At 34.7% G+C, this 12,028-nt stretch overlaps 1 protein-coding gene across 1 annotated transcript in view; it reads right to left on the bottom strand.

The window, feature by feature from the left end:
- LOC129080571 (nuclear body protein SP140-like protein) overlaps positions 1-2,607 on the bottom strand; it is a 47,364-nt gene extending 44,757 nt beyond the window's left edge. The window contains exons 1-2 of the mRNA XM_054586107.1: positions 2,449-2,607; positions 682-850 (exon numbers count right to left, since the gene is read on the bottom strand). Coding sequence (XP_054442082.1) covers positions 682-850; positions 2,449-2,607 — 328 coding nt within the window. The remainder of the gene's footprint in view (positions 1-681; positions 851-2,448) is intronic.
- Between the last annotated feature and the right edge of the window lie 9,421 nt (positions 2,608-12,028).

Below are 12,028 nucleotides of genomic sequence, written 5' to 3' on the forward strand. Positions count from 1 at the left end.
AGGGCCAATTTGACCTTGAGTTCCTTTTTTTGCTCATTACTCTGGAAACCTGGTGAAGGCAGTGTCTCTCTGTGTTTCTAGGCAGACACTGGCCTTAGAGCCAAAAGTGAGCAGTGACAGTGGGTAGGGACTAGATATGAACTAGAAGCCATTTTTGGTGTTTCTCCAATGTACTGACTCTTGTATGTCAGCTGTTCCCTGTGGGGTCTCTGAAAGTTATGACTACAGGGTTGTTACATGAGACACTGGCTCCCAGGGGTGCAGTGTGGCTGGAACATGGTGGATCCTGCACCCACAGCTAAGCTGTCACTCGAGGCAGGTAGCAGTTCACTCGGTGAACTGCTGGGTGGGCCGCTGCTGAGGGTCCCACAGAGGAGCAGCAACTGATGCCGCCCTTTAGGGATGTTATGTTTCTTGTCATTTGTCCTTCTAAGTAAATCTGATGCCACTGTGGCTTTGGTTGTCCTGTGAGTCTAACTGCCTAGTTAAGCAGACCCCCAGATGGGCATTGTACTGCACCCATTATATGATAAGCTTTGAGAAGCTCATGATAGGTCAGTTTTCTTTACCGCTGTAGCCCCACTGCCCAGCACTCTGTGTGACACACGGTAGAAGCTCAGTGTTTACCTGAGGGAAAACATTGGCCTTGGACATCAAAAAGTAGGTAACAAACCTAATTACCATTTTTGAAGATTTCATAAGTGTGATTTAAACCAGGGTATTTCTTCAAGGTGAACTCGTTGAATAATATTTTTAGAAGGGATGGTTCAAACTTCTTTTGTGCTTCAGCGAGAGCAGTATATGCGGCTTCTTCTACATTATGACCTTTTTTAAAAGATTCTTTAGAAACCTGAAACATAGTGAATGGGGAAAATATAAATACAGACTCCCAAGTTACAGAAGAGCCCTAGAAAGTGATTTTGTTTTAATGTATTACAAGTTTCCTGCATAGGTATTTTTTCATGCATGGTTTTAGAATTTGTATATACTTGAACGGCAACGAAGTGGAACAACTAAATCTTTCCTCCTTGAAAATACCCATTTCTGAATCTGATCTCCTCATCCTCATTTACGTTAGATGAAAGCAAAGAACAGTTTGAAGAATAGAAATGAGTTCAAAGTTAAATGATGTGTAGCCCTTCCAGAGCCAGGCCAAAATTTTAGGACTCGACTTAGCAGGAGATGGGCTGATGTTCTATTGAATGAAAAACTCTTGTCCCTTCTCCAGGGCAAATTGACCTGGAAGGGCTCAAGGAAGCCAAGTGGCAATTTTCCCTTCCTGTGAATTTTGCCATAAAGTAAGCTTATTCATAGGGAAACAGAAGACTTGCATCTCTCTATCTCCACCTATGTCTTTTTTTAAAAAAATTTAATTAATTAATTTATTTTTCCAAATACATTTGTCTCTGCCTTCCCCCCACCACTTCCCCTCCCCCTCCCCCCTCCCTCCCTCAATCCTTCCCCACTTTGGTTTTGTCCATGAGTCCTTGCTATATGTTCCTTGACTTGCCCCTTCCCTTCCTTTTCCTCCCGCCCACCCCTCCCTCCTTCCCTCTTGTCTCTGTTGGTTTCTTTTCCTTTCAGTGTTGCTGGTCTTATTTTCCTTGCATCTGATGATTGGATCAAAAAATTATGGTACATTTACACAACGGACTACTGCGCAGCAGAAAGAAAAAACAGAACTACTTAACTTCGCGACAGCATGGATGGAACTAGAGAGCATTATACTAAGCGAAATAAGCCAGGGGACGAAAGACAAATACCATATGATCTGACCTATAAGCAGAATCCACCTATGTCTTTTGTCAAAATTAACCTAAATTCCAAGACTCCAGAAATACCAATATAAAAGAAAAAAAATAGGAAAGGAATTGGAAAACTTTTGGAGAAAAAATAGCAAGCATTTACTTTCAAATTTACTCTAGCAAGACATTAAATCTCTGGGGATTTTAATGTTCTCACATCTAAGTATTTAAATTGATGTTTATTGAAATGAAATGTGTCGATTTTATGAAATCATTTAATTTATTCCTCCATTCATTAAAAATCACTTTTAATTCCTACTTTATGCTACATTATTTATATAGCTCCTACATTCAGAAATGGGTATTTTCAAGGAGGAAAGATTTAGTTGTTCCACTTCATTGATATTCAAGGCATTATTCAACTGCGGACCCAGCCTGTCTCCAGAGCTTTTCACCCAGCTGTAGGGGGCACCACGGAGCCCTGCTTCTTCTGTCAGGAGCAGGGCTGTCCACAGTGATGTCTGCTCCTCTCCTCCCTCCTGACCTTATGGGAACACTCACAGCAGCACATGAGAAGGCCCCAATCACAGCAGACTACTCAGGTGTCTGGTTGCACTCTGATGTTTGATTCCAGCATATCAAAGCAAAACTTAATTTATGGCTGGTTTACCAGAGTGTAAAAAAATAAATTACACTCACTTACAGCATATATTTCATCGGTGATGAATCCATGGTCCCGGAGATGTTCAAGGAAAGGATATGATTCTACTATTGCCTGTGAAATCTCCACCTTATACTTGTTGAAGAGCCTCAGTGCTGTCTTCTCTATGCTGTTGTCTGAGTTCTGGTCCTCTGCAGACATCCTAGGGAGAAAGGATACCATGATAAAATGGTCATCAAGATTTTGATATGCTGTAGCATTTTATATATGAAGGATTGTCTGTGAAGAACCAACCTATACAAAATAAATGGTCCTGAGTAGAGAGTAAAACAAATAAAATTGAAGCAATAGTCAAAGCTATAATAAACTGAAGCATGGTGGATTAGAAGGATGTTCATAATATTGAAATTTTCCAGTCTGTCATGACCAAAGTCATTGTAAAGTTTATTGTCCTAAACATATCTGGATTTTTTGGAAAATATTTTAATTGGTACAAAATTGAGATGGAATAAAAAGATCATCCACAGAGGAATAAGAAACAATGAAATAACAGTAGAGTTTAAGCTTAAAAATGCATCTTAATTAACAACTAAAAAAAAAATCTCAAAAAGTTAAAAACAAGGTGTTCCTTCTCTGACTTCTAGTGTTAAGAGAAACACCATCCTGATTATAAAACTAGTTCATAACTGAGAAGACATGGTTTAATAATGATGTGATAAGGCATAAATTAAAATTTCACAAGAATATCAATCATTTCTTCTCAGACTTCTGCTTTGAGTTCATATAAATCTGTCTCTACAATTGTTGTACATGTAATGAACATTTTTAGTCATCTGGACTTCAGAAGTGGCTGCTGTTCCTTTTGTGAAAGTAATTGTAAACCTGAGTTTTTAATTCTGCTTCTTAGTTGATCATTTTAGTGTTCTGATAATAATGTTTTATTAGACATTTTGTATTCCTAAAAGCCATGAAAACTCACAAGTTTCCCTTTTCAAACCAGAAGAAGAGAAAATTATTGGCTCTTCCCAGTACCCAACATGGATCAGGAAATAATATTGTCACATTTATTGTGTCAAATCCTGTAAAAAGTTTCTGGTTCAAGATTGCAGATTGGAGATAAGCTTTTGTCTTCCCTCTTATTAAAAATGCGTGGATAGAACCAGAGAGTGTTATGCTAAGTGAAATAATCCAGGCGGTGAAAGACAAATACCGTATGATCTCACTTATAAGTGGAACCTAATCAACAAAACAAACAAGGGAGCAAAACAGAACCAGAGACAGGCAAATAAAGAACAAACTGACAATGATCAGAGGAGAGGGGGGAGGGGGATAATGGGAGAAAGAAGGGGAAGGGTCAAGTCAAGGAACATGTATGAAGTAGCCATGGACAAAGACAAAGGAAGCGGGGCGGGAGGGAGGATTGAGAGTGGAAGGGAGGATGGGTAGGGCAGGGGAGAGTAATGGGGAAAATGGGGACAACTGTAACTGAACAGCAATTAAAATAAAGAAAAATAATGCCACTATAATGATAATTAAAAATTGACTTAGAATGACAAGCAGAACGGCAGAGGGCAGTGTCAAATGAGGGATTTCAACAACAACAAAAAGTGGTCAGAAGAGCGTTAGTTGCTATTGCAGGTGAAGGGCATTCCCAGAGGTCAGGGAGCAACCATGTATCTTGAGGAATCTTGAAGGCAGTGGAGATTGAAAGGGAGACATGATGCTGAAAACTAACATGTTATTTGAAAAATGAACAACAGGGCAATGCACCCTTCACCCCACTACTTGCATCCTGACCACCTGGATCCAAGCAGCCTCTCTGTGGCAGACATTAGTCTCCTTTCTGTCACCATGTGTTACTGTTGCCTGTTACTGGGTTTCTTACATGGAATAATACAGCATGCGTGCTTTTGTGTCTGACTTCTTTCGCGTCTGACTTCTTTCACTCATCATGCATGCTGTTGGGTGATTGGAAGTTGGTTCTTCTTATTGTTCAGTGGTATTTCATTTTGTGTGTCTACCAGAATCTGCTTAGTCATTTTCCTGCCAATGGGCATGTGAGTTGATTGCAGTTAAGGACTGGTATACATGAAGCTGCTGTTTGTGTATAAATTTTTTAACAGTACGTTTTTGTTTCTCTTGGGTAAATAAATAGAAGAGGAATTGATGGATGATTGTGTAAGAGTAGTTTAAGTGTTTTCACATACGTAAACTGTTTTTCAAAGTTTATTAGAAATAGCCTTTTACTTTAATCTTTCCACTGTGTTCTGTGGTATCTCATAGAGTTTTGATTTGTGCTTATTTAATGACTAATGATGTTGGAAACAATTTCATATGCTCATTGGAAATTTATGTACTTTTTTCTGTGAAGTCTTTGTTCAGGTCTAAGGCCCATATATATTATTATGCTGTCTTCAACTTACAGATGTGAAGGATCCTGTTTTATATTTTAGATATAAACATTTTATTTAAAATAGGTGTGGTGAAGATTTTTTTCCCAATCTGTGTTTTGCCTTTCATTTTCTAAATTCTGTCTTATGATGAGGAGAAATTTTTATGTTGATGAATTCCAGTCTAACCATTCTTTTTCTTTTGTGGTTAATAACTCTAGTATACTATCTAAGATATCGTTGCATACTCCAAGTTTATAAAAATATTCAAAAGCTAACATATCTAAATCTGGATTTTCTTTTGCATACCATTGATCTATTTGCCTATCCTGATGTCAGTAAAACATTGGCTTCATAACTATAGCTTATAGAAGTCTTGAATTTGGTTGGAAAGAAATTATCTTGAGTTTTCTAAATCTTTCATTTTCTCTATATCCTTAGAATTAATTTGTCAATTCTGGCAAGAACAGTCCTTTGGCTATTTATTGGGTTTGCATTTCATCTATAGATAAATTTACTGAGAATTTATATCTTAACAATATTGAGCTCCCATTTGTCAACACTGTAACATTTTTATTTGAGAAGTTTTCCTTAATTTTAGTTGGCAGTATTTATGGTTCTCAGTATGGATGTAATGCACATCTTTCTTTACACTTATTTTTTTAATGTTACTTTAAATGGTATTAATTTTTAACTGCTTGTTAATATTGTCTAAAAATAACACTGATTTAAAAAGTATTAACCATGTATTTATAACCTTTCTAAATCACCAGTGGGACTTTGTAAAGTATTACAGATTTCATTTGGGTTTTATACATAATAATCTTATTTTTAACAACAAAAACCCTTTGACTTTTTGCTTTCCAAAAATTATTTGTTTTTCTTTTCTTATTGCTGTGGTTAGGAGTCTAACTTCACTATTGAAGAGAAGTGGTGAGATCTGACTTTCTCTCCTTATTTCTAACCTTAGAGAAAAATAATTCATTACCACCATTAAGTATAAGGTTTGTTCTACGTGTGTGTGTGTGTGTGTGTGTGTGTGTGTGTGTGTGTAAAATGAGACTGAGGAAGTTTCTGGCTATTGCTAGTTTGTGGAAGTTTTACCAGAAATAGATGTTGGATTTTATCAGATCTGTCCATTGAGATATTCTTATGATTTTCTTTCTTTATTTTTTAACAATAAATTTCATTGATTGAATTCTGCAGCATCTTCTTAATATGGAACATATAACCACAAGGCCACAGACATTTGAGGAAATTCCCCAATATCAGATTGAAAAAACAAAACAAAAAAAATTTAAGAAGTTCCCTGTGAGAAACATAAATCATGCAGGAAACAGGAGATGACTTGTCCCAAAATATTTTTAGAGAGATATGAGAATTCATATTGCACTGCATGAGGCTAAGAAAATAGGACGACTATGGAAAAAGATAGTGGTCTTGGATATTTTTTAATGATTTAAGCAACAAAAAATCTTTAAATGGTTGTAAAATAAAACTGAGGAAATATCCCACAAAATTAGGAAAATAGATTAAAATTTAAAAGAAAAAGTAAACATGAAAGAAAATATATGAGACTAAGGTTTAACATAGATAATCTAATAACCATAAAATTGTAGTCAAGACAGCTGGACAGAGAAAATAGAGAGGAGGAACATGTGAGAGGAATCAGTTAAGAAGATATCATGGAGTAGAGGGACATGAATTTCTTTGAAAGGGCACAACTTTGGGAATTTTACACAAAAGAATTTTTTAAGAACCTCCAAGGCACATTATTGTGAAATAACAACACCTAAAAAACAAAGAGAAAGACTTAAAGCTTCCAGAAAGAATAAAGAAAACAGGAGCCCTGTGGAGGGACAATGGCGCAAAGCTGAGACGTCTCTTCCACAGCAGTGGCTGCAGAACCAGGCTTTCAAATCTCAGAGTGGGTCAGGTCCACTTCACTTTACTTTGTGAAACACCATTCTTAATGTCTTTCCTAAATTTTCATTATTTCCTTTATACATATAAACATTTACAGTTTTTAAAATAAAAATTTACAAATGCTCTTAAATTTTTCTGCCATCACCATTTCACGTTTTGGCTTGTTTTCTACCTAGCATGTTTCCCCTTCTTTTCCATCCACATCTATGTCCCCACCTCTGCTACCTAACCCATGTAAACTACTTTGCATGGATTCTTCCCTAAATCCTCCAAAAGCATGTGATTTTATCTCCCTTTATCTATGTCCTACACATATGTTCCAGAATGTTTGCCATCATATTATGTTATAATATGATTTTTCTTTTTCTGTATCATACACTTTTTTCCCCCTGCAGTATACAGAGGTGGGCAAAGTAGGGGAAAATGGGATGTCTGTGATAGTGAGAACAATAAATATAAAGTTAAAAACAACAGAGATGATCAAAGTAGCTGAAAAAATGAAAATAGCTGTTACTTTGTTAATACAATAAACCTTTAAATATAAAGACTCATGTTGAGATTGGAGAAAGAGGTACCATGCTAACATCAATCAAAAGATAGATGGAGTAGCTATATTATTTCCACACACAAAAAACTCAGAACAATAAAAATGATGAAGGAGAAAGAGGGCATTACATTTGAAACAGGGGTCTGTTTTCCAAGAAGACTTAACAACCCTTAACACCCATTTATCTAAACACACAGCATCAAATTATACAAGGTAAAAACTGAAAGAACTGCAAGTAGAAATAAATAAGTCTACTATTAGAGTGATCCTTTTAACATCTCTTTCAGTAATTTATAGATCTAGTAAGCAGAGAATTAATAAAAGTATGTTTGATTTGAGCATTAATTTTAATCAAATTGATCTATTTGACATTTATGGAATATTCCATTTCACAGCACTGAAAATACATACTCATCATTATCACAGGGAAAACTCACCTTCACCAAGAAGACCCATGTTGGGTCATAAAGCACACCTTAGAAAATGTAAAAGAACAGAAATCATAAACAGTATGTGCTCAGATAACAAACAAATTAATCTAGAAATCAATAACAGAGATAAATGGAAACTCCTCAAATATTTGGTAATCGAAAAATACACTTAAAACAACTTATATGTTGAAGAAGAAGTGTCAAGAGAAATTTCAAAAATGTTCAAACTAAATGCAAATTAACATACAATTTATCAAAATTTGGTGATGCAGAAAAGCAGTGATTTGTGGGAAATATATTTTGTTAAATGCATATATTAGAAAAGAATAAAGATCTAAAATTTAAAAATCTACGTTTCCCACTTAGGAAACCAGTAATAAAAGAGCACAAAGAGAACAATTTAAACCTAAAATGGAAGAAATAGAATAAAACAAAAATTTAATAATAGAGGAATCACGAGATTGGAAGTACAAAAACAATAGAGAAAACCCACAAAACCTAAAGCTGGTTCTTGGAAAAGATGAATAAAATTGATAAACTTTTACAAAGGATAATTTAGAAAAAATGAGAAAAGATACAAAATACCAATATTAAAAAGTCTAAGCAGGATCATCACAAACTGATTTTATGGACATTAAGAGCATTTTGAAAGAAGACCATGAACAAACCTATGTGTACAATTTTGGTAATTCCAATGAAATGGGCCAAATCCTTGAAAGATACAAACTATGAAAACTCACACAAGGAGAAATATATCATTTGAATAGGTTTAAACCCATTAAAAAAAACCAAATGAGTAATTAGCACTTTGAAAAGGAAAGCATCAGGCTTAAATAGTTTCACTGGTGAATCTACTAAACATTGAACTAAGAAATGATACCAGTTCTCCAAGCCTTGCCCAGAAAATAGAAGCAGAGGGAATAATTTTTAACTCATCCCACAAGTCCAGCAATGCCTGAACACCAAAAGCAGAGAAAGAAAAACTACAGACCCATAACTCTCATGAATAGTGATGCAAAAATCTTCACCAAAACATTAGCAAATTGCATAAAACAACGTATAAAAAATTATGCTCGTTACCAAATGGAATTTACTCCATATGAAAGGTTGGTTCAGTTTTCCAAAACAATCAATGTAAACTGCTATATCAAGAGGCTGAAGAAGAAAAATGGAGTGATCATATCAAATGATGCAGAAAATTCATTTGACAAAGTCCAACACTCATTCATGTAGAAACCCCTAGCACATCGGGCATAGGAAGGAACTGCCTCACCTGGAGAAGGAACATCCGCAAGAAACCTGTAGCTAACGTCAGACTTACTGTTGAGAACCTGCACTCGTTCCCCCTAAGATCAGAAATGAGGAAAGATGTTCCCTTTTACAAGTCCTATTTAACATTGCACTGGAATGCACACTTAAAAAAAGGAAAGGAAATTAAAACTATAGAGTTCGGAAGAAATAAAACTGCCTTTGTTTGCAGATGACATAATTGCCTATATAGAAAATCCTCTAGAATTCACAAAAAAATTTCCTGAAACTAATAAGTAAGTATAGCAAGGACACAGGATGGGAAGTAGTATAAAAATGTTAATGACTTTTGTACATACCAGCATTGAAAAATTGGATATCAAAATTAAATAAAGCAATACCATTAACAACGCAACAAAATATGAAAAACCTAGGTTTGTATTTAACAAAATGTATAAAGAATCTGTAGGCAGAAAATTATTCTAGAAACAGAAGAATTTTTTTCTAAATAATGATAATTATTTCAATGTAGGACTTCAAAATATATCAACAAACCTAAAGTGTTGAGCTGAGTGGTATAGGGGAATTTGAGTTAAATGATTTGTTTTAAATATTGAAAACTTGAACAATAAGGTTTCAAATTCAATAGTAACAATCACAAAAATATAGACTAAAAATGAATTTAAGAAATTGAAAATAACCTTAGTTGAATAAAATTAGGCCCTTTAATGTCTCTTAAAGCAGTAAAAATAAAAGAAAAAGAAAACATAGCTTGCATTTTTAGACCAAAAAAAAAAAAACCAAGGAAAATGATAAGGAATTAAAACAGGAAAAACAGTATGAAAAGTGTATCATATAAAATGCTAAATGTAAATGAAACAATGGTGATATTAGGCATCTTAGGATTAAAAATAGAATTCAACAAAAAACGCAAGGAAAGAAAAGTGTCACAAAAGTTATTAAAATCAAAGATAAGCAAGTTATGATATACAAATGTGAACAACAACAACAAAATGATGCTCATATTCATGTAATAGGAAAACTAAAAAGCAAATAATGGGACAAATGTTTTGTGGATATTATAAAACATTACAACTAGTTTTTGATTTTTCTTTTGCATAGGCAAAAATTATCATACAAACTCTAGAGAAATTAGCAAGAAAAATATATTATTTAATCTCGTATCCTAAAAACAGGGAACACACAATTTTTTCCAATACTTTGAAATGTATATCAATACATTATAATCTTGGTTACAAAATAAGTCACACAAAGTTATAACTGGTAGAGCTAATTAGGCTGCATGTGGGGAAAAAAAATCCCTAATTATATGAAACTAAACAAAAAGTCCTGTATTGAGTAAAAGAGAAAATAGGTCTTGCAGTTAGAGATTATTTTGAAAAAAGGAGAAGAAGGAAAAGGGAAATTGTGGAATGAGATTGAGTAAAGATGGTAAATATTAGGAAACCTCTTTATGTAATTTATTGTAACAATAAACAAAAGCAGAAAAACTTTTCTGCTTTATATTTTTTTCAGTAAGTTATATTCATAAATTACTGAAGAAATTTGGAAACACCTAGCAGCTATTTTTAGAAAAACCATATGTAGTAGAGGAAACTAACACAATATAGTCTACTAAACCAGCAAATACTGCAATAAACTTTGAAATGATGAGACCATTCAAATTTAAAAAAAAAAAAGCATTCAAATCATTACCACAGTTAAAATATACGAGGGGAGAACCTCCCCCCGAAATGAAATTTATTTATAAGAAATTGTGTTTTTAACCCTGGATGGTGTGGCTCAGTAGATTGAGTGCCGGCCTGTGAACCAAAGAGTCGCCTGTTTGATTCCCAGTCAGGACACATGCCTGGCTGCCGGCCAGTTCCCCTGTAGGGGGCACTCGAGAGGCAACCACACAGTGATGTTTCCCTCCCTCATTCTCCCTCTCTTCCTCTCTCTCTAGAAATAAATAAATAAAATCTTTTTTAAAAAAGAGAAAGTTAAAAAAATTGTGTATTTATTCTTACATGGTTAAACTTCAGTCGCCTTCCATGTAATCTCCATTTGATGCAATACACCTATCAAGACGTTTTTCCCCACTGTTTAAAAGAGGTTTTGAACTCATAGATTTTGATGCCTTTTCGTGCTTCTGCCATTTTTTGTTTCATACCTTCCACTTTGGCAAAACGTTTCCCTGCGAGAACATTTTTCACGCGAGGATATAATGGGTGAGACTGGGTGAGACTGGGTGAGTAGGGAGAGTGGGACACGGGGGCCATGCCGGGTTTTGTCAAAACTGCTGAACAGTCAGCGTGGAGTGGGCAGTGCGCTGGTAAATCACCCATCGTGAAAAGGACAAACGGTTGAAAGAGTCTCAAAGAAAATTCACGGAAGCCGAGCACAGCCTCTCACAGCAACGCCAGCTGGTGCACTGATACAGGTGGGTTCCTAGAACATTCAGCCAGCAAGGGAAGCCTGTACTACAAAGGTCTCACCCTCCAGAGGATAATTCCAGGTTTTTTGGGTCCCCCCTCATATCTGTTTTAGCTAATGCAACAGCATAAGAAAGTGACTTCATTGGTATAAATACTAAAATAAGATACAACATTATATGACACATGATTATATATGGAGAAACAATACAGACCTAAATAAATTTCCAAAGAACTAGAAAAAGAATTTGCCAAGAAGCATAAATCTAAAAAAAGTACATAAGTGAACAGATTTTATTTTCCACAACTTATATTAAAAAGAAATAAAATAATACTTCAAAGTCCATAGTAAATACATTTACATATATTTATAAACATCTAAAAGTTATGAACCGATATGAAAGAAGCTATAATGTCTTACTGAAGCAAATTTAAAAAGGTCTAAATAAATGGGGGTGTAGAAGGTGCCTCCAATTAGGAAAACATAGCAACTTTAAAATGTCGATCCTTCTGAAATTAGTATAAAAGTGTGGTGTACTTGCAATTTGTAATCCTATTTAATCTGGACAAAGAAATTTAAAAAATATATATGACAGAAGAAATATCTGAGTAAAGCAAAGTATAAAAAGAAATTAATAGAGAAGA

This window comes from Pteronotus mesoamericanus, unplaced genomic scaffold, assembly GCF_021234165.1.
Source record: "Pteronotus mesoamericanus isolate MK-2021 breed Mesoamerican mustached bat unplaced genomic scaffold, CSHL_Meso_final contig_90, whole genome shotgun sequence".
Taxonomy (NCBI): domain Eukaryota; kingdom Metazoa; phylum Chordata; class Mammalia; order Chiroptera; family Mormoopidae; genus Pteronotus; species Pteronotus mesoamericanus.